Source organism: Hirundo rustica, chromosome 28, assembly GCF_015227805.2.
Source record: "Hirundo rustica isolate bHirRus1 chromosome 28, bHirRus1.pri.v3, whole genome shotgun sequence".
Lineage (NCBI taxonomy): Eukaryota > Metazoa > Chordata > Aves > Passeriformes > Hirundinidae > Hirundo > Hirundo rustica.
The window spans coordinates 4,098,185-4,120,149 of record NC_053477.1 but is presented as its reverse complement, the minus strand read 5'-3'; the positions used below and the strand labels follow the sequence as shown (position 1 = coordinate 4,120,149).

Sequence of the window (21,965 nt, the reverse complement as noted above, 5' to 3'; positions counted from 1 at the left end):
GCCCACGGAGGGGAGCACCCAGCCCATGGAGGGGAGCAACCAGCCCACGGAGGGGAGCACCCAGCCCACGGAGGGGAGCACCCAGCCCATGGAGGGGAGCACCCAGCCCATGGAGAGGAGCACCCATCCCACGGAATGGAGCACCCAGCCCACGGAAGGGAGCACCCAGCCCACGGAGGGGAGCACCCAGCCCCTGGCGTGCCCGCCCGGGCAGGTGGGATTGCAGGCAGAGCAGAAGCTGTGGCCGTGTCCCGTTGGGAACGGGGGGCTCCTTACTCAGCACTCCCAAGGCCAGGCCCCCCAGCGCGATCCCCATGGCGCTGCCCCTCTCCGAGTCGTCGGGGTACACGCTGGCCAGCAGCCCCAGGCCTGGGGGCACAGACAGAGCCCACCTCAGCCTGGCTGGCTCTGGGGGGCTCCTCTCTGGAAGCAGCTGGGGTTTGAGGGGTTCAGCTGCTGCCTGGCTGGGGGTGGGTGCAGTGAGGAGGAGGAGGATAACCCAGCCAAGGGGAGCTGATGCAGGTACTGAGGTGTGGCCAAAACCTTCACCTGCCACCGAGGAGAAGGAGGAGCCGACGCCCTGGAGGGCTCTGGCGATGAACAGCAGGGTGTAGGTGCCTGAGAAAGCAAACACTGCAGAGGGAGGGGAGAGCTGGGTTCAAACCCGCAGCAGAGGGCAAGGCTGGCCCCGGCTGGCACCGGAAGGGGTGAGAGGGCAGACAGATCGTCCTTGTCACCCTTTCCTGGGCCTGGGGGCTCTGCTCTGTCCTTTGTCACGAGGAGCAGGTGATCCTGTGCTGCACAGGGTGAGGAGGGCGATACTCACTGACTGTGGAGAGGAACATGATGGTGAAGCCCAGGAACATGGGGATGTGGTAGCCGATCCTGGAATGGGGAAAAAAAAAGAGGCCTCAGCTCAGGAGGGCTCCTCATTCCCCCCTGGGAATGATTGTGGGCTGGCAAGTGGCTCCTGAGGGGGTGATGTGCCCACAAGTGCTGCTCAGAGGGACCCCCAGTGCCCCCCAAAAACTCTGCAGAGCCCCGGCAGGGACACAGCTCTGCTCCCCACCCCAGCACAGCTCCGTGTCTGCCGGAGAGAAAGAAAACCTGAAAATAACATTTCATCCATCCGCAGCGGGCTGTGTTTGTTTATTCCATGGCTGCTGGTTTTACACAGCAGCTGCCAGCACCTGAGGAGAGCATCAGTGAGCTTTATGCTGGGACATAAACTCACGAGCCGTGTGCAGGCTGTTAGGAAAGGTAAAATCTCTGCCATTTGGATGGATGTATTTTACCTCTTGCTGTTTCCCTCCCGTCAATCCCTGCAATTCCTCGGCTCCTGGTGATTCCAGCAGCAGGCAGGAGCCGAGGGATCGCACGGAGTTGCAGGAACCCCCGGGCTCTGACCTACCTGTTGGTCAGCAGACCCACCCAGGGGTTCACCAGCAGCTGGACCAGAGCCTTGGAGGCGAAGAGCAGCCCCACTCGGGTGTTCTCCTGGGCCAGGAACTCCCCACCCTGCAGGCAGCTCCTGGCTGGGGCTGGGGGTGCCCTGGGGGTGTGTCCTGGGGGGCTGCTCGGGGGGTGTCCCGGGGGGCTGCTCGGGGGGTGTCCCGGGGGGCTGCTCCCCGTCCCGTTCAGCGGCTCCGCGGCGCCGGTGAAGCCCCGAACGGGCACGGTGGTGTTGTCAAAGTAGGAGAGCAGCGAGGAGAAAGGAGGAGCCCTCGGGGCTGCCGGAGTCGGTTCGGGCAGGGCTGGGCTCGCGGAGCCGTTGGCAGCTTCGTACTCCGTCGTGTAGAGGAAGGTGGGGACGATGGGTACTGGAAGAGAGCCGGGGAGGGGATCTGTGAGGGGTTTTCCTGGCCAGGTGAGGGGTTCTGGAAGGTCACCTGAGCAGGGACCCCCTGGCATCGCCCAGGGATCGATGGAGTCAGGTACCCGGGGCAGCCCTGAAGAGCCCCACGCTGTGTCCCCAAAGGACCCCACAGTGGCAGCCCCGAAGATCCCCGCACTGCACCCCTGAGACCACCCCAAAGAACCCCACATTGTACCCATGAGACCACCCCAAAGAACCCCATACTGTACCTGTGAAACAGCCCCAAAGAACCCCACACTGCACCCCTGAGCAGCCCCAAAAAACCCCACATTGTACCTGTGAGACCACCTCAAAGAACCCTGCACTGCACCCCTGAGACCACCCCAAAGAACCCCACATTGTACCTGTGAGACCACCCCAAAGAACCCCACATTGTACCTGTGAAACAGCCCCAAAGATCCCCACACCGCACCCCTGAGACCAACCCAAAGAACCCCACATTGTACCCATGAGACCACCCCAAAGAACCCCACACTGTGCCCCCAGAGAACCCCACCCTGCAGGCCCAGGCAGCCCCACAGGACCCCGCAGTGCACCCCACGACCCGCAGTGCCCCGGGCAGCCGCAGCCCCGTACCCACTACGGTGAGCAGGATGTTGTCCAGCAGCAGCGCCACGAACACCACCACCAGCACCAGCCTGGGCGAGGCCCTGCCCGCCGCCAGCCAGTGCTGGGACACGGCCGGGGACACGGCTGGGGACACGGCTGGGGACACGGCTGGGGACATGGCCGGGGACACGGCTGGGGACACGGCTGGGGACACGGCTGGGGACACGGCTGGGGACACAGCTGGGGACACGGCTGGGGACACGGCCAGGGCCCCAGAGCTCGGCCAGGCTCCTGCAGGCCCCTGAGCTCAGAGCTCAAGGCCTCCAAAAACCTGCCAAGAGAACATTCCAGGTTAAACCTCCTGCAGGTCATGTCTTCTCCCTTGGGAAAGCAACTCCGGGGGTCGCTCGGTGTGTCCCAGCAGCTGGGGGACATTCCCGGGATCCCTGTGCTGTCCCCAGCAGCTGGGAGTTACAGGATCTGGCTGCTTTTTCCAGGAGCTGAGTGGTTTTTTATGTGTTTTTTTAATGGGATCTGGGAGCTTTTCCCAGGAGCTGAGTTCCGTTCCCTATAGTCTGGGTGCTTTTCCCAGGATCTGTACATTTTTCCCAGGATCTGGGTGCTGTTTCACGGGGTCTGGATGCTCTTCTCAAAGTCTGGGTGCTGTCCCCAAGAGCTGGGTGCTTTTCCCGGGATCTGTGATCTTTCCCCCCCGCCAGCTCCGCTATCAAAGGCCATTTCCATCAATCCTGCTTTTAAATTCCCAGCTGGAGCCTTCCCCCATCATTCCCACTCTCCCGAGACATCTTGTACCTGCTTCAAGGCATTGTTTAAGTCTCCTCCTGGAGACTCCGAGCACAGATCAAGCCTCAGCTCATCCGAGGTAATCTCGACATCTTTTACTCCCTGTTTGTTCTTCAGGGATTCGATTGTGCCTCAAAGGAAACTCATTTACCTTCCGTGTCTTTCCTGATTGGAATGTCAGGGCCAGGCAGGGCTCCTCAGAGCCTCACAGATGGCTTTGAGATCAGGGCTTACAAGGAAACATCGCTCCCAAAAAATCCCTCCAGGATTCACATTAAACTGACCAATGGACCACTGAATCCCACATCACTCCCAAAAAATCCCTCCGAAATTCACATTAAACTGACCAATGGACCACTGAATCCCACATCACTCCCAAAAAATCCCTCCGAAATTCACATTAAACTGACCAATGGACCGCTGAATCCCACATCACTCCCAAAAAATCCCTCCGAAATTCACATTAAACTGACCAATGGACCACTGAATCCCACATCACTCCCAAAAAATCCCTCCGAAATTCACATTAAACTGACCAATGGACCGTGGAATCCCCCAGCTCTTGGGGACTGAGCAGCAAAATGGATGGAGCTGAGCCCGAGCTCTGCCTCTTCCCGATAATCCCGGCCTTTCCCAAAATCCCAGGCGATGGGACTTGTCGGGTTTTAATTACAAAAAGCAAACACTCCCAGTGCTCTGTCATCCTGGGGAGGTGGAGGACAGGGCCGGGAATGCCAACAACCGGAATTAACGCGAAAGAACAGCAATATTAATAAATTTAAGATGGAGAAAGCAGAGGCAGTAAAGACACGTAGTTTAACCTGTCCAGCACGAAGCCTGTCCCCTTTCTCTGCCCCGTGTTCCTTACCCCGGCACCCATCTGGGAGCGTGGAGCCGCTGCTGCCGCCTGGCTGAGCTCCGCTCCCCCGGGATTTACGATTCCCGCTTATCAGGAGAGGAGAGGGAAGGAGAGGGAAGGAGAGGAGTGTCCCTGCTCCCTGCAGCTTTCATTGGAACCTCACACGGGTGTCCTGGAGCTGTCCCTGCGTCAGCAGGGGTGGGCTGAGGGCGGCCGGGGGGCAGGAATGATTGTCCTCACTCCCGGCTTCCAGCAGGGCTCATCCCTCCTCGACAACAGGGATTCCTGCCAGGACCGGGGCACCTGGACCGGGATTTCAGAGCTCCGGGATTCCTGCCTGGACCGGGGCACCTGGACCGGGATTTCAGAGCTCCGGGATTCCTGCCTGGACCGGGGCACCTGGACCGGGATTTCAGAGCTCCGGGATTCCTGCCAGGATCGGGGCACCTGGACCGGGATTTCAGAGCTCCGGGATTCCTGCCTGGATCGGGGCACCTGGCCTGGGATTTTGGAGCTCCGGGATTCCTGCTTGGACCGGGGCACCTGGCCTGGGATTTTGGAGCTGTGGGATTTTGGAGAAGTGGGATTTCAGAGTACTGGGATTCCTGCCTGGACCGGGGTACCTGGCCTGGGATTTCAGAGCTCCGGGATTCCTGCCAGGACTGGGGCACCTGGACCGGGATTTTGGAGCTGTGGGATTTTGGAGAAGTGGGATTTCAGAGTACTGGGATTCCTGCCTGGATCAGGAAACCTGGCCCAGAATTTTGGAGCTCTGGGATTTTGGAGCACTGTGATTTTGGAGCTCTGGGAAATTGGAGCACTGTGATTTTGGAACTTTGGGATTGTGGAGCACTGGGATTCCAGAGCACCGGAATTTTGGAGCACTGGGATTTTGGAGCACCAGGATTCCTGCCCGGATCAGGACACCTGGCCCAGGATTCTGGAGCTCTGAGGGATGTTGGGACCAACACCAATCCCCTCCTCGCCTCAGCTCTGCCTCCTGCTCTCCGTGGCTTTTCCCGGTGCTGTTATCCTGCCGCCAGGGACAAGGGGATATTCCCTGGCTGGGCTGGCTCCTCCCGGGCAGAGCTGGATGGAAAATCCCCCCGCGCCTGGGGCTCTCCCTTTCCTTCCATCATTTCTGTTTTCCTAAACTTCCGACACTTGGCTCCGTGATTTCCCTTTTAAACCCCAAACCGGCGCCATCCTTCATCCAGAACACGGAGATTTACTGCGGGGAGAGGGAATAAATCCTAAACACATTCACCTTTCCTCCGCTGGCACATAAATCTGCCTCTGGGATCATTTATCTGCCTCCTGCCCGGCCCCAAACCCATCGCCGATAACGGCAGATGAGAACATCCTGCCCGGGAATTCCCTGGGCGAGCATTAGAGCGGCGGTTGAGGCCTCTGGATGGATTTCAGGAGCGGAGAATTGAGCGGCCGGGGCTGGAAACGGCATTCCCGGCGCCTGGAGCCGCGGCGGGACATGAGCGGTGCAGCAGCACCATCTGCTGCCGGAGCCCGGAGCTGCCGCGCCGGGCCGGGATCCGAAATCTCCTTCAGCAGCTGGACACCTTCCCCTTCTGTCTCTTTCCCCCCCTTTGTTTTATTATTTTAATCCTTTTTGTGGAATTTTCTATTCAGTCTGCTCCATCCTAGGGAGGTTTATTTTCCCTCCTCTTCGTTGCTCCCGCAGTCAGCGCGGAATCACCCCGATCTCTCTGCAGAGCTTTTTCCCAAATATTTCCAGTTCTGAGCCAGCAGGAGGAAGGGGGTTGATTTAAAACCCCGATCCCTTCTGGCTCGCTGCTCCGCCTTTCTCGCTTTCTTTCCCTTTTCCTTCCTTTTCCTTTTCCTCCTTCTTTTTCTCTATTTTCCCATCTCTCATTACTTTAATCCTTTTCTCTTTTAATTTTTCTCCTTTCCTTTGCCTTATTTTCCTCTTCCTTTTTTCTCTTGCCCTTTCTCCTCATAACTTTCCCCCTTTGACTTTTCGAAGTTTTTTATTCTTAGCCATTGACCCCTTTCCTTCCTGTTCCTGTTCCGTTTTCCGTTTTTCATTTTCCATTTTTCATTTTCCGTTTTCCATTTTCCCCTCTCAGAACCTGGGACAGCTCCGGCCCCGCCCCTCGCCGCCGGTGGGCGTGTCCCGTGCGTCACTGGGCGTGTCCCGTGCGTCACTGGGCGTGTCCCGTGCGTGCCTGGGCGTGCCCGGGCATGTCCCGTGCGTGCCTGGGCATGTCCCGTGCGTGCCTGGGCGTGCCCCGTGCGTGCCCCGTGCGTGCCCGGGCGTGTTCCTGCCCGCTGTATAACAGCACATGCGCGGCCGCCCCCTCAGCAGCCGGTCCAACATGGCGGCGGTGCGGGCGCTGCGCGGGGCCGTGAACGGCGCCGGGCCCGGCGGGCCCCGCGAGCAGGCGGCGGCGCTGACCCGAGACTTCCTGTCCCAGCCGCGCCTCAGTGAGTGCGGGGCCCGCGGGGGGACCCGGGGGGCTGCGGGGAAGGGGGATCGGCCCGGCCCGGCCCGGCGGCCGCAGCCCCGCGCGTGGGCAGACCGCAGCGCTAGGCTCGGGCTGTAATTAAGCACCGTAATTAACTCAGGGAGCCGGGGAATTGGGCAGCGCAGCCCGCTGGTGACACGGCCAGTCCCGTGGCTTTTCTGAAAAGCCGGGGTTAGTACCGGGAACTGGCAATGGTGGAGCCTGTTCTGGAACACTGAATTGAGAAATGGGCTGAAAAAAGGGGAAATGTAGGGCCTTGGTGAAATGCCTTTGTGGCAGTGCAGTGAGGAGAAATCAGAGTGTGTGAAGGTGTTTTTTTTCTGGCAGCAATTACATAAAATGTCTTTTCCTATGCCCTGAATAACAGCAGGACCTGCAAGGTGCTGCCTGGCAGCTGCTGGATTATGAATCCTTTGGAAATACCAATCAGGTGTGGAAGCAAATCCAGCGCTGTAATTCCAGAGCTTTACTCTGCAGCAGAGGCTCCTGTTGGAGCCAAGGTGACCCCAGGATTTTCCATGTGGATTCCGGCTTTTCCCTGAGCTGGCATCAAGCTGGGGATGGCAAATGTTCCAGGTTGCTTTTGGAGCTGCTTGGGAGAATGATTGAGGAAGGAGCGCTCATGAGACAGTCACGGGGTGGTGCCTCAGTCAGGGTCAGGTTTTCCGTGGCCTCTGAGCTGATTCAGTCCCTCGAGGGGCTCTGAGCTGATTTAAACCTTCAGGGGTCTCTGAGCTGATTCAGTCCCTCGAGGGTCTCTGAGCTGATTTAAACCCTGGGGGGCTCTGGGCTGATCCAAACCCTCAGGCTGATTCCTCTCCTGGGTGCCTCTCCCTGCCCCGGGCGCAGGAGCAGATCAGCAGGAATGAAGGGCCAGCGTTCTGTCTCGGGTTGTTCAGAAGGATTTCAGGAGTGAACCTGAGGAGCTGAGTTTAACCCAGCTCCCCTGAGCCCGGGGCACTTTGATCATTGCTCGTTAAGGTCTGACATTGCAACAGTTTGAGCTGTTTGATTGCAGGGTAAACACGGAGCTGTTGACAGTGCAGGCAGCGCCTGGGGAGCTGCCAGGCCTGGGGTGGCTCTGGTGATTCCCTGGTGCTGCTGGAATCCGTGATCCTGGCTGGGTTCTGGATGGCCCCACTCTCCCGTTTCCCCTCCTGTTCCTGGTGAGGAACAGCCCTGGCTGCTCCTCGTGACCCTGAGGGAGCTCTGACTCAGGATTTCCTCCAGCTGGGGGTCAAGTGATACTTTTTCCCTGAGCTGGCGGCAAAATCCTCGCTTGGATTCATGGAGAATCCACAGAATCATGGAATGGCTGGGGTTGGAAGGGATTTAACGCCCATCCAGTGCCACACCTGCCGTGGGGATGCTTTCTGCTGTCCTGGGGGCTCCAAGGCCCCTCCAGCCTGAGCAGGGAATTCCTGTCAGGGAGGAGAAAACACCGGGATCCCGTCAGTGTCACCTCCTGGGAGCAGGAGAAACGCTGGACACCCCATCCTGCCCCTAATCCTTCTTGTGGGGTTCCTGATGAACAGAAGTCAGTCCCCAAATCTGAGCCTGGTGGTAGGAGTGAGCTGGGAAAAGGGGATGTGGGACATTCCTGAGGAAGTGCTTGACCCGTGCCTTGTGGTTTTTTCACAGCTTACAAAACCGTGTCGGGTGTGAACGGGCCCCTGGTTATCCTGGACCAGGTCAAGGTAAATTCTCAGCTGTGCACAAAGCTTTTGGAGGGAAAGGTTACAGCAAAAGCTGGGAAAGGTGAAATCCTGACTGCTGGGAAATCCCCCAGAGCGATTTTGACACATTTCTGACTGCTGGGATAAGTGTGGGAATTCCTCTTAAGGCTGGAGGAAAGGGAGAGCTGTTGAGGAAAGAAAGGATGCAGAGTTTGAGTGTTACCAAACCCCTGGAACGCTGGTTAAATTCCCAGCTGGAAGGGACCTGTCTGCTTTGATTGAATAATTCTCAGCTGAATGGAACCTGCCTGCTTTGATTAAATAATTCCCAGCTGAATGGAACCTGCCTGCTTTGATAAATAATTCCCTGTTGGAAGGAACCTGCCTGCTTTGTTCCTGACCTTCCTGATTCCACATCAGTGCTCTGGAAGAGGAAGCTGTGCACGCTCCTGGCTTCTTCTCAGGCTGCTCTTAAAGGCCAGAGCTGCTGCAGGTTTTTCTTCTTGTCAGAGGCTTCACTGGGGCTTTCTGCCACGGTTTGGAGCTAGAACTGATCCTGGCAGCTCCAACCGTGCAGATGTTGTTCATTCCTATAAAAGCAGGTTTCATATCCTGGGAAGAAGTTTGGTTCTGGCCATAAAGTTATCCATAAAAACCGAGTGGTTTCCAGGCTTGGAGCTGGTGGCCTTTGTTTGCTGGCTGGAGTTTGATGCCTCCCTCCTCCCTCAGTTCCCCAGGTACGCCGAGATCGTGCACCTGACCCTGCCCGACGGCACCAGGAGGAGTGGGCAGGTGCTGGAAGTCAGTGGCTCCAAAGCTGTGGTCCAGGTAGGAGCTGGAGGCTCTTTTCCCATCATTTATTAATCAGGGTGAGCCCCGAACCGAATCAAACCTGTCTGGAGATGTGTTCTTTTTGAATAGAAACAATGAATCGCCTGCTTGTTCAAGGGCGGGTGGCATCAGTAATTTTAGATTTCTGATAGTGCACTGTGACATTTTTTATTTCTGTTTTCCTTGGATTTATATTTCTGTCCTCCCTGGATTTGTTTCCACCCCGCTGGATTAAAGGAATCCCCTGGAATTTGCAGTTCTGGATTCCAGCCCTGTGCCAATGGGTGCTGGTGTTTCTCCTCAAAAGCTGTTTCTTGTTCACGTTATTTTGTCTGAAGGACTTGGCAGGGGGAAACGCTTGAGGTCAAAGGAGTTGCACCAGGTTTGGTGGTTGTTGATGATAAAATTCATGGATTTTTTTTTTAAAGCAGGGTTTTTGGTGTTTTCTGCCAGCTCTTGCAGTCCCTTCCTGCTTCGTGCCCCGGGGCTGCAGGTGAAGCAGCATTCAGGAGTTGCTTTGTGAAGCTCAAACCTCGTGTGCTATGATTTGTTCTGATTTTTCCTGCTGCGTTTGCAGGTGTTTGAAGGCACTTCAGGGATTGATGCCAAGAAAACGTCCTGTGAGTTCACCGGGGACATCCTGCGAACCCCGGTCTCGGAGGACATGCTCGGTGAGCGCCTACCTGCGTGTGTAACCAGCAGATTTATCCAAAATGAACTGGATTTCACAGCAATTCCCATTTTTATTGTTGTCCCCTACAGGCAGAGTGTTCAATGGATCAGGGAAGCCCATAGACAGAGGCCCCATTGTCTTGGCTGAGGATTTCCTGGACATTATGGGTTTGTTCTTAATCCTTTTCTTTCAATAAAGTCAAATCTGGTGTGTTTCACCTTTCTGAGTTTACACATTTGGTTTAAAACACAAGCTCTAACTTGAGAGGAGCTTCATCTCATTTTTGAGTGTGTATGTGTGTGTCATCAAATTCTAATTAAATTACCCAGGTGCGGGGAGATGAGGGAGCAGAAAACTTTCTGCCATGTTTGGAAGCTGCTCTTTATTATTTGTAGGCTTAATTCTACGACACCTAAAGGTGAAATGCTGATAACTGTCAGGGTTTAAAATCATTCTTACCACTGAGAGGAACATTTAACACCGGAGCCTCAGGGGTCTGAGAGGCTCGGGTGTGACCTGAAGGTTTGCCAGTGTCACAGTGGGGTTTGTACCCAGTTTGATAAAGCTCCCAGCACGTCCAGGGGGTAACACTGTGTTCTCTCCAAAAATCCCACAGGGCAGCCAATCAACCCCCAGTGCCGGATCTATCCGGAGGAGATGATCCAGACCGGGATTTCAGCCATAGATGGCATGAACAGTATTGCCAGGGGCCAGAAAATCCCCATTTTCTCAGCTGCTGGGCTGCCCCACAACGAGGTGAGGCCTCAGGGCTGCTCTGAACCTGGTGGGAGTCAAAGCTGAGCTGAATTCTGGGCCGTGGAGCAGCACGGAACGCAAACCCTGGGACGTTTCTCGCCTAGATCGCGGCTCAGATCTGTCGGCAGGCCGGCTTGGTGAAGAAATCCAAGGATGTGATGGATTACAGCGAGGAGAACTTTGCCATCGTCTTTGCTGCCATGGGGGTGAGCCCACAGTGCCGGGGGGAAGCGGGGATCCGTGAGATCCTGAGCGGGTTTTGTGTGTGTGGAGTTAAAGGGTGGGCAAAGTGCTGGAATTGCCTCTGGAATAGGCTGCCCCATCCCTGGAAGTGTCCAAGGTTGGATGAGGCTTGGAACACCCTGGGGAGGTGGGAGGTGTCCCTGCCCGTGGCACTGGAGGGGATTTTGGGGTCCCTTCACTCCCAAACCATTCCAGGAGTCTTACAAAGCCTGGCTGATCCGGGCAAAGTATCTCAGCCTTGATCTCCAGCCTGGAGCTCCTCAGGTTCCTCACTCTGGGAGCGCAGAGGAGCCTGATGGACGGAGATCTTTGCTGTGGATTATTAATGAGCTCACCAGCCCTTAATTGGATGCGAAACGTGCCGAGTTCAACCCGGAACTGTGCTTTAGGTGAACATGGAAACCGCTCGGTTCTTCAAGTCAGACTTCGAGGAGAACGGCTCCATGGACAACGTGTGCCTGTTCCTGAACCTGGCCAACGACCCCACGTGAGTGGGCGCTCCCTGGGCACGGGGAAAAGCCAGGAATGGCAAAGCAGCTGTGGGGGCAGGTGCCACGTGGGGTGGGGTTTGTGGCAGCAGCGCTGCAGGTGCAGCGGTGCAGGTGAATTGGAGCTGCAAGGTGGAGTGGTGCAGGGTGTGGTCCTGGTGGAGCTGCAGGTGGAGTGGTGGTGATGGTGGAGTTGGAGGTGAAATGGTGGAAAGGTGCAGCTCCAGCTGAAATCCCAGTGCAGCTCCAGCTGAAATCCCAGTGCAGCTCCAGCTGAAATCCCAGTGCTGTGGCTGCAATGCTGGCGCAGCTCCAGCCGCAGTTCTGGGGGCGCAGCTCCAGCCTCAATTCCAGTGCAGCTCCAGCCACGGTTCTGGGAGCGCAGCTCCAGCTGCAGTGCCAGTGCAGCTCCAGTTGCAATGCCAGTGCGGCTCCAGCCGCAGTTCTGGGGGCGCAGCTCCAGCCGCAGTTCTGGGGGCGCAGCTCCAGCCGCAGTTCCAGTGCAGCTCCAGCCGCAGTTCTGGGGGCGCAGCTCCAGCCGCAGTTCCAGTGCAGCTCCAGCCGCAGTTCCAGTGCAGCTCCAGCCGCAGTGCCGCTGCTCCGGGTGGTGCCTGGAGGCTGCGTGTGCTCCCGGGTGCCCCTGGCAGCCCGTGCTGAGCGGGGGCTGCGCTGTGTTGCAGCATCGAGCGCATCATCACGCCGCGCCTGGCCCTGACCACGGCCGAGTTCCTGGCGTACCAGTGTGAGAAGCACGTGCTGGTCATCCTGACGGACATGAGCTCCTACGCCGAGGCTCTCCGAGAGGTGCGTGCTCGTTAAGGCGTTAATTACCGTGGTTATTGGCAGGAGGGGCTGGGCTGAGGTGAGGCGCGGAGCCGCTGCTCCAGCTGTTGGGATTAACGTTCATTGGGATGGTTGGGAGCAGCCAGTGAGGGTTTCAGTCGATCCTCGATTGCCCGGGATTTGTTTCCGTGGCAGTTCTACGCCTGGAAATGGTGGATGGGGTTTGGAGCACCCTGGGACAGTGGGAGGCGTCCCTGCCATGGCAGGGGTGGCGCTGGATGATAGTTAAGTTTCCAAACCACCCCATTATCCCGTGAATCAGCAGCTGGATATCCTCTGGATAAGGATTTGCCTTGTCCTGTGCTGACAAACCCCTGAGGAGTGCTTGACGCGCCCAGTGCGCTAACCCCCGGGGCACACAGCATCTCCCTGGGCAGGGTGTGACTCCTTGGGCGCGTTTTGGTGGCTGTCCCAGGTGTCAGCAGCCCGTGAGGAGGTGCCTGGGCGCCGTGGCTTCCCCGGCTACATGTACACCGACCTGGCCACCATCTACGAGCGCGCCGGGCGCGTGGAGGGCAGGAACGGCTCCATCACGCAGATCCCCATCCTCACCATGCCCAACGACGGTGAGTGCGGCCAGGGGCCTTCCAAACCCCCCCTCTGGGGCACACTGCACTAAAAGTTCTGGTTTCTTTTTCTCCTTGGTGAGGTCAGGGTGAGTAATGCACGGGAAACGTTGGTTTCCAGTCCGGGTTTGGATTTTTATTATTTCTTACCTGTTTACAGACTGCTCACCAGCTGTGAGCTCTAACTGGCAAGTTAGACAAAGGGAGGTAGAAGGGAGTCTCTCTGTCTCTTTCCAAGGTTATTTAAGCACTAATTACCCAATAATGAGGTGACACCTTTATTATTTATATTTCTGACCCAATAATGACCGCCCACAATACAGACCTTTTTCACCCAATTACCACCCCAAAAAACCCACCCAAACCCGTGAAGAAGGAGGAAGAAGGAGGACTCAGACTGCACCCAAATCCTCCATCTTGACTACATGTATTGCTGTGTACTAAAATCCTAAATCTGAGTCTTCCACACATTTCTCTCCAAACCCCACATCCCCAGCGCCATCACTCAATCTCGGGAGCCTGTTCCACGGCCTCAGGTCAGATGTGGTGCCTGCCTGAGGCTCAGCACCTTTTAACACAGAAAACCCGAAATTCTCAGCCTCCAGGGTTCCAGCACACGCAGGAATCCTGTGGCCTTTAGGTTTCCTGAATACTCCAGGTTTTGGCTGCCTTCTGATCAAAATGCTTTTTTCCCTTTTGAGGCCTCCAAGGTGTTCATAGCCCAAATCCAAGAGCACTTGGGATTTGTGGAGGGAATAATTGCTGAAGTCACCTGGCAACAACAAGCTGCAGCTCAGCGCCGAGATGGAAATAAAAGCACTGAAACCCTTCAAACCATTTCCTTTTTTTTCTTTTCCCCCACACAGATATTACTCATCCCATCCCTGACTTGACTGGGTACATCACTGAGGGGCAGATCTACGTGGACAGGCAGCTGCACAACAGGCAGGTGTGTGCCTCACGGAACCCTCGGGGTTATTCCAGCTTTTTTTAGGATTCCTGTTAATTCCTGGGTGTTTTTCCCCCCCAGATTTACCCCCCCCATCAATGTCCTGCCCTCGCTGTCCCGGCTGATGAAGTCGGCCATCGGCGAGGGGATGACCAGGAAGGACCACGCCGACGTGTCCAACCAGCTGGTGGGTCAGAATTCCCTCTGGGAACGGGGACTTCGGCTGCCCAGCCCGGAAAGGCCAGGATCAGTTGGGATCCAGAACGTTCCTGAGGCTGCTTTCACTGAGTGTTCAGTGAGGGGTTTGGGGTTCGAACAGGAATTGTGGATGGTTAGAGAGGAGGAAACAGCTGAGCTGGGAATGTTCACCTGGAGAAGGGAAAGGTTCCAGGGAGAGCTCAGAGCCCCTTCTAGGGCCTAAAAGGGCTCCAGGAGCGCTCAGAGCCCCTTCCAGGGCCTAAAAGGGCTCCAGGAGAGCTGGAGAGGGACTGGGGACAAGGGCTGGAGGGGCTGCACACAGGGAATGGCTTCCCACTGCCAGAGGGCAGGGCTGGGTGGGACATGGGGCAGGAACTCCTGGCTGTGAGGGCAGGGCTGGGCTGGAATTCCCAGATTGGCCGGGCTGGGCTGGGCTGGGCTGGGCTGGGGCGAGCCAGGGCCCCGTCAAGCGGCGCCGCCCTCGCAGTACGCCTGCTACGCCATCGGCAAGGACGTGCAGGCCATGAAGGCCGTGGTGGGCGAGGAAGCGCTGACCTCGGACGATCTCCTGTACCTGGAGTTCCTGCAGAAGTTCGAGAAGAACTTCATCGCTCAGGGTAAGGATTGCAGCGGCTCCCAGCGGGGCAGGGCCGGGGCCGGGGGTCGCCCGCGCCGCTGCAGCCCCTCGTGCCTGTCCCGGCAGGGCCCTACGAGAACCGCACCGTGTACGAGACCCTGGACATCGGCTGGCAGCTGCTCCGCATCTTCCCCAAGGAGATGCTCAAGAGGATCCCCCAGAGCACGCTGGCCGAGTTCTACCCTCGGGATGCCAAGCACTAGCCCGGCTCGCCGTGCCCCCGCTCCCTGCGGCGCCGGTTTGGTTCCCTTTTTTTTCCCGTGTGTTGGTGTTTTTTTTTCCCTGTCGCCCTCCCGGCTCCAGCCAGCAGCAGGTGATGCTCGTGGCGGTGTTCCCCACGCTGAGAGCAGTTTGGAAAATATCCCTTCTCCCCCGGCCTGCGTCTGCAGGAGGATGTTTAGGCCAGCTCTAAAAACGGGCAATAGCCACCGCGAGGTCTGGGCTTTGGAATGAGACTTTTGTGGGGTTTGCGAGGCTGAGCGTGACCAGAAATTGCAAAATCTTCAGGCGGTGGGTTAGGAAACATGAGAGAGGAAAGGTGACTTGCAGGACAGCGTTCCGTGGTGAAAAATGCTGGTTTTTAACTGTTCTGGAAGGTTTGTGTGAACTGAGGATCCTGAGGGAGGTGACACTGGGGACTTCCCCACCAGCAAAGCTGGAAACGTCCTGGTCCTTTCAGAGGACAAAGGCCAGTGAGGTGCTACCTGAAAGTAGCAGGGTAAAGCTCAATTACTGAATTACGGCTTTTAAATTGAAGTTTGCAGAGTCAATTTCCTCCTTCACCCGTTTTTTTCTGGTTGAATTCTGGAGATGCCAAACGGAAGCAGCAGCTCGGTCTGAGCTCAGAAGTGTCAGCGCAGCTGTTGATGATTCCAGGCTTTGTGCTGCTGCTGCAGGGGATCCTGAGAGGTGAAAACCAACCTCGGACCTGGCCCGGGTGTGCTGGTGCGAGCTCGGCGTTTGAACCGGGGCCTGTGCCGCACCAGGCAGCAGGAGTTAGTGAAAAAGGCAGCTTTTGGCGTGAGAGAGGATATTTCAAACCTGCTCGAGCTGTGCTGGGCCTGTGCCGTGGCTGCAGCTGTTGTGGTTTGCACTCCAGGCACGGATTTGCCTCAGCCCTGAGCTCAGCATTCCCAAACTCCGCGATCTTGGCTGGGCAATTCCGTGTTGTTCCTTTTCCAATGGGTTCAGCCGAGGCTCCGGGCCCGCTGCTGCTGCTGGCACAATTCCATGCTTTTTCCAGGCTTCCCTGTAGTCTGAGCTCTGGTCTGGCTCAGCAGAGCATGTTGCACCTCCCTGCACGCCTTCAGGCCCGTCTGGGAAGGTGCTAACATGACTGGAATGTGCTAATTCCAGCTTTCCCTGACGTCTCCCCGTGTGCAGTTCTCTGGTTCGTTCCGTGTTCTCTGTGGCTGCGACAGCAACTTTATTCCAGTGCATTCCACCCAAAGCTGTGCCCAAGTCTCTTTTCTTTCTGTTCCCGAGGTCGGGACGGGAGGGCGGAAGCGTTGGCATGAAAATACTTTAATGTAGAGAATCTCTAAATAAATTAAATATGGAAGGTGTTGAACAGACGGCAGCTGCGGCGACGCTGGGGGTGGAAAATCACTTGGGGTGTTCCAGGGATCCCGGGAATGGGAGTGGAGCAACTCCAGCGTGGATTAACTGGAGCCAGTGTCCCTGGGGCTGGTGGCTGAGGAGGAGGAGGAGGGTCTGACCTTCGGCCTGAGCAGTCACGGGGAAAGGATTTACAGGAATGTGCAGGAATGTGATCCCTGTGCCCTCACATCCCTGTGCCCTCACATCCCTCCCTCTCCACGGGCAGTTGGAGCTGGGGGAGCTTTGGAAACCTTAAACTCCTGGAAAAGGAGCTTTAGGTCCCGCTTTGGGGGAGATTTGGGGTTTGATCAGCAGTGGGGAGGGGGGGAAAAGTGACCCTGGGCAGCTCCCAGGGTGTGAGGAGAGACCCTGGCCCAGGTGGGGACAGCCTGAGCCTGGCGCAGGGCCCTGGGAAACGGGAATGGGCAAAACCAGGAATAAACAAACCCAGGAATGGCAAAACCAGGAATGAGCAAACCCGGGACTGGGCAAACCAAACCCAGGAGTGGGCAAAACCAGGAATCAATAAACCCAACCCAGGAATGACCAAACCAAACCTGGGACTGGGCAAACCAAAACCAGGAATCAATAAACCCAACCCAGGAATGACCAAACCAAACCTGGGAGTGAACAAACCCGGGAATGGGCAAACCAAACAGGAATGGCCAAACTAAACCTGGGACTGGAAAAACCTAGGAATGGGCAGAACCAGGAATCAATAAACCCAACCCAGGGATGACCAAACCAAACCTGGGACTGGCCAAAACCAGGAATGGGTAAACCCAGGAATGACCAAACCCAAGCCAGAAATGGGCAAAGCCAGGAATCAATAAACCCAACCCAGGAATGACCAAACCAAACCTGGGAATGAACAAACCCGGGAATGGGCAAACCAAGCACAGGAATGACCAAACCAAACCGGGGAAGGAGCAGACCCAGGAATGGCAAAACTGGGAATGAGCGAATCTGGGAATGAATAAACCCAAACCGCGAATGAGGAAGACCCAGGAATGACCAAACCCAACCCAGGAATGGGCAAAGTCAGAAATCAATAAACCCAACCCAGAAATGACCAAACCAAACCTGGGAATGAACAAACCCGGGAATGGGCAAACCAAACACAGGAATGACCAAACTAAACCTGGGACTGGGCAAACCAAAGCCAGGAATCAATAAACCCAACCCAGGAATGACCAAACCAAACCGGGGAAGGAGCAGACCCAGGAATGGCAAAACTGGGAATGAGCAAATATGGGAATGAATAAACCCAAACCGCGAATGAGCAAGACCCAGGAATGACCAAACCCAACCCAGGAATGACCAAACCAAACCTGGGACTGGCCAAAACCAGGAATGGGTAAACCCAGGAATGACCAAACCCAACCCAGGAATGACCAAACCAAACCTGGGACTGGCCAAAACCAGGAATGGGTAAACCCAGGAATGACCAAACCCAACCCAGGAATGACCAAACCAAACCGGGGCCTGGCCAAAACCAGGAATGGGTAAACCCAGGAATGACCCAGCCAGCCCCAGGAATTTTGGGAGCCCAGCTTTGGTTCGCCCTCCGCCGCCCCCGGGGCTCAGCGCAGCGTTTTCCCCCCGAGCTGCTCCGTGCTGAACAAAGGCGCTGTGCCCGTCCCCGTGTCCCTGGCAGCGCTGTGACAGCTCCTGGCACGGCCCTGTCCCGGCTGGGGACAGCAGGTACCGCCTCAAAGGGCCCTGCTGCTCTCCCAGCTGCCGCCGCCGGACCCTCCGAGGCCGGCTGCTTTTTTAATTCAGATTTTTTTTAATTATTATTATTATCCCATAATGAGTAACGAGCAGCGCCCGGGGGCTCAGCCCCTCGCCGGGGGATGGCAGCCGGTCCCTGCCGCGGGCACACGCCAGCTGTCCCCTGGCTGGGGAGGGGAGCGATGGGGAGGGTCCCTCCGTGCCCCCGGTGGCAGATGCGAGGCAGGGCCAGCACCAGGCTGGTGGGCAGCGCTGCCGGGGCTCATTTGCACATCAAAACCGGCTTTTTTCGCACCAAACCCGGCCCTGCGAGCGCGAGGTGGCTCCGTTCGGTTTTCAGTAGCAGGCGGGGCCGCGGAGGGTTTGGGTTTGGGGTTGGATTGGGGTTCGGGTTCGGGTTCGGGTTCGGGGCTGGCTCTGCCCTCCGCACAGCCGGCCGTGCCACCGGCGCGTTTAACGGAGATGCAAATCGGCTTTTCCCCGTCTCGGGGCTGATTTGCATGCGCTCATTATCCCAACGCTCCTGCGGCAGCTGGAGCGGGGCTGGAGCAGAGCGGGGACCCCCCCCCCGGGCCCGGGGATGCTCCAGCTGGGCTCCTTCTCCTGTTTGCCCCCCAAAACCTGAGCCTGCGGTGCCGCCCGGGTGGTTCCGGAACCGCCCGAGGGAGCTCTGGCTGTCCCCAGAGGATGATTTTCCCCCGGGATTTTCCCCCGGGATTTCCCGGCCTTGCTGCTCCTGCTGCAGGAGCAGGGTCGCAGCTCTCCTGGTGCTCTCCCGTGCCAGCTTTGTGCCGTGACGAGCCTGGCTCAGCTCCTCCTCAGCCGCAGCTTCAGGAGGGGTTTGGTGGGAAAGGGCTGGGATTTTTGGGAGAAGCAGCCCAGGGCCCTCAGGGCTGGGATTTGGGGTTTTCAGGGATGAGGGTTTTGGATCCTCTGGGCATTCCTAAGAATTCCCCGAGGCGTTTGTGCCCTCAGGGATGCTGCTCTCCCTCCCGCACCTGCCCTGGCTCCTCCTGGCGCTGCTCAGCTCCGCCGTGACCTCTGAAGGACAGGGATGTCCCCTGGGAATTCTGGAGCTCGGGGCTCTCCTGGCTGCTCCCCTGGGCCGGATTCGTGGGCTGCAGCCCCAGCCGGGGTCGAGGGGACCGTGACAGCAGGGACCCGCAGGGCACGGAGCCCTCACGGGCGTTTTCCGTCCCTTCCCTGCCCAGCAGTTCCAAAGCGAACTATAAATAAACGAGCTCTGAAAATGAACTTCCCTGGCTCCCGGGGCAGCGGGAGCGCGGCCAAGGTTTCCCTGGAAAGCAGCAGCGGGTGCCAGGTGCCTCTTCGGGGTGCCCACATCCATCCCCTGCCCCGTGGCTGCAGCCAGGAGCGGCAGAACGAGCAGAGTTCCCCGAAATTGGAGAGTTTTCCTCATTTTCTGCTCCCCGACCTCCCCCTTTGCCTTCCCCCCACGCTGTTTTTCGGGTTTTTTGTGGATTTGATTCGGTTTGGAGCAAAACAGCTGAAACAGTCCGAACCCGAGCTCGGGTTTGTTGCAGCGGCCACGCTTCCCATCTCCCTCGGGAATTGTTTTCCCTGGATCTCCTCAGGACTGGGAGCTGCCTGCTCAGGCATGGCTCAGGGTGAAAACCAGGCTCGCCCGCAGAGCAGGAGGGCGAGGCCGGGGGGCTCGGGCTGGGAGCGGGGCCGCAGGGATGATCCCACCCTCCCTGATCCGCCAGAACCCAATCCCTGCTTTTCCATGCTCGGCTTATCCCAGCTGCAGAGCAGAGATAACTCCGGCCTGGGAAAAGCGGGGCCAGGTGCAGGGATGTCCCCGGAGGGGATCCTCTGGTGGGCTGTGATAAATTCTGCTGGCTCGGGCGTAGAAAATCCCCTGAACGCCGCCGCCGAGCGCCCGGAGAGGCCGGGGGAAGTTTTAAAAAATTTATTTATAAATAAAAACATAAAATTAACCAGTAGTTTACATCAGTCACCAGAAAGAACATACAAAAAGGAAAAAAAAAAAAAAGAAAACCTGCAGAAAAATAATTCTCTGTCGGGGCTGGGGCCGGGCGCGGCCGCGGCTCCCACCTGGAGCGACACACCTGGAACGCGACGGGCACACACAGCGGAGTTGTGCAAAGGCAGCACGGCGAGGCCTCTGGAGATCACATCACAGAGCTGGGGGGACGCGGGGCCCGGGGGACACGGCCGGGGACAGGGACGGTGCCACCGGCGGCAGCAGGAGCGGGGAATTGCCGGGACCGGGCGAGCTCGGGCGGGGCTCTGCTCCCCCGGCTCCGGGCTGCGCCTCGGGGGACGCGCGGCACCGGCCCCGGCCTCGCCTCCCTGATCCTTCCGTTTGCCAGAACATCCTTGGGCAGGGCTGGGCAAAGGCTTTGGGCCCGGGCAGCGCCCGCGGGGGTCTGAGCCTGGCTTCTTCCAGCGGGCCAGGGGTGGGGATCGGCTGTGCCAGCGCCAGGAGTGACCGGGCAGTGCCAGGAGTGACTGGATAGAGCCAGGAGTGACTGGACAGTGCCAGGACAGGCTGGGCAGTGCCAGGAGTGACTGGGCAGTGCCAGGGGTGCCCGGGCAGCGCCAGGACAGGCTGGGCAGTGCCAGGAGTGACTGGACAGTGCCAGGAGTGACCGGGCAGTGCCAGGAGTGACTGGGCAGTGCCAGGAGTGCCCGGGCAGTGCCAGGAGTGACTGGGCAATACCAGGCCCAGCTGGGCAGTGCCAGGATAGGTTGGGCAGTGCCAGGGGACAGTGCCAGGCTCAGCTGGGCAGTGGCAGGAGTGACTGGGCAATACCAGGCCCAGCTGGGCAGTACCAGGACAGGTTGGGCAGTTCCAGGACTGACTGGGCAATACCAGGCTCATCTGGGCAGTGCCAGGCCCAGCCAGGAGAACTGGGGCAGTGTTTGGGGTGCTCAGGGCCGGGCGCAGAAGGCACAGACTGGTTCCTGTGTGTCGCCTTTCCGGGCGGGAATGGCGCGAGGGACGCGGGATTTCGCACGGCCGGGTCGGCGGCGTTGGGATCGTGCGAGAGCCCTCCCACCCCGGGACCCCTGGGATGGGGCAGCGGGTGAATAATTGCAGCAAAAACATCATTGCACTGGCACGGAGGGGTCCCCACCCCACAGAGCGGGCGCTGCTGGTGCCCTCCCCGGTCAGGGGGACACCGCCGCATCGGCCCTGGAGCCGCCCGCTGGTGCCAGCGGGGAATTTTAAGAGCTGGGGCAGAAATGAAGGTGAAAGTGGTCGGTTTGGGGAGTTTATCCAGCTTCCCTCGGCGGGATCGGGGCACGGGAGGAGATAAGGCAGCCGGGGCTGTGGGGTGAACACAAACCCCATTCCTTGCTCGCACCGTGGATGGGACATCCCTGTGAATTCGGGGATCCAGCTGCTGTCTGGCAGCCGGGAAAGGGCTGGAGTCGTCCCTGGGAGCTGGGAATGCCGGGCAGAGGGAGGCTGTGGGTGCTGAGGGTGCTGTGGGTGCTGTGGGTTCTGTGGGTGCTGTGGGTGCTGTGGGTGCTGTGGGTGCTGTGCAGCGTGGGCTGTGCTCGGGCTGAACGGGGATTTGGGGGTTTGGGATGTACTGGGGGGGGGTTGTGCAGGTGGGGACCTTCCTGAGGCCCCCAGGGGTGGGGAGGGGACCGTGTGGCAGTGGCAGGAGGTGGCTCTGTGCCCCACACCGACGGAGAGAGAGGAGCAGTGGGGCTGATTCCTGTCACGGGCTCCAGAGCTGTGCCATCCCTGGGGCTGGGCACACGCTGGGGCTGATTCCTGTCACCTCCAGCGAGCAGGATTGTGCTGGGCCATTCCCAGAGCTGTTCCATCCCCAGAACTGTGCCATCCCTGGAGCTGGACACACACTGGAACCGATTCCTGTCACGGGCAGAGGACAGGACTGTGCTGTGCCATTCCCAGGCCTGTGGCATCGCTGTAACTGCGCCATCCCCGGAACTGTGCCATCCCCGGGGCTGTACCGGGCCAGTTTCCCCCGAGCCCGGAGCGGAGCATCCCCTGGGCGCTGGGCACGGGTGGCAGAGCGTTCCCTGGAGTCCCGATCCCTGCCCGCCGCGCCGGCGGCTCCTCGGGGGGCAGAGGGGGCGGTGCCGGGGCGGGGGGAGCTGCGGGCATGTCACCATTGGCACGAGCGGCTTGGTCACCTCGGGGACACGACGGGCG

At 58.4% G+C, this 21,965-nt stretch overlaps 2 protein-coding genes across 2 annotated transcripts in view; one reads left to right on the top strand and one right to left on the bottom strand.

The window, feature by feature from the left end:
- The window catches only part of SLC18A1 (solute carrier family 18 member A1), a 77,710-nt gene extending 75,107 nt beyond the window's left edge, over window positions 1–2,603 (bottom strand). Inside the window, exons 1-5 of the mRNA XM_040087614.1 lie at window positions 2,453–2,603; window positions 1,412–1,820; window positions 827–885; window positions 550–633; window positions 277–369 (exon numbers count right to left, since the gene is read on the bottom strand). Of these exons, the coding sequence (XP_039943548.1) occupies window positions 277–369; window positions 550–633; window positions 827–885; window positions 1,412–1,820; window positions 2,453–2,603 (796 nt within the window). The remainder of the gene's footprint in view (window positions 1–276; window positions 370–549; window positions 634–826; window positions 886–1,411; window positions 1,821–2,452) is intronic.
- A 3,839-nt stretch (window positions 2,604–6,442) lies between these two features.
- On the top strand, window positions 6,443–14,795 carry ATP6V1B2 (ATPase H+ transporting V1 subunit B2). Its single transcript, XM_040087820.2, has 14 exons — window positions 6,443–6,551; window positions 8,234–8,289; window positions 8,998–9,096; window positions 9,677–9,770; window positions 9,862–9,939; window positions 10,389–10,528; window positions 10,633–10,734; window positions 11,161–11,258; window positions 11,940–12,063; window positions 12,518–12,668; window positions 13,535–13,619; window positions 13,699–13,804; window positions 14,303–14,432; window positions 14,519–14,795. Exons 1-14 carry the CDS (start codon window positions 6,443–6,445, stop codon window positions 14,653–14,655), a joined length of 1,509 nt encoding a protein of 502 aa, XP_039943754.1. The 3' UTR covers window positions 14,656–14,795.
- The last annotated feature ends 7,170 nt before the right edge of the window (window positions 14,796–21,965 follow it).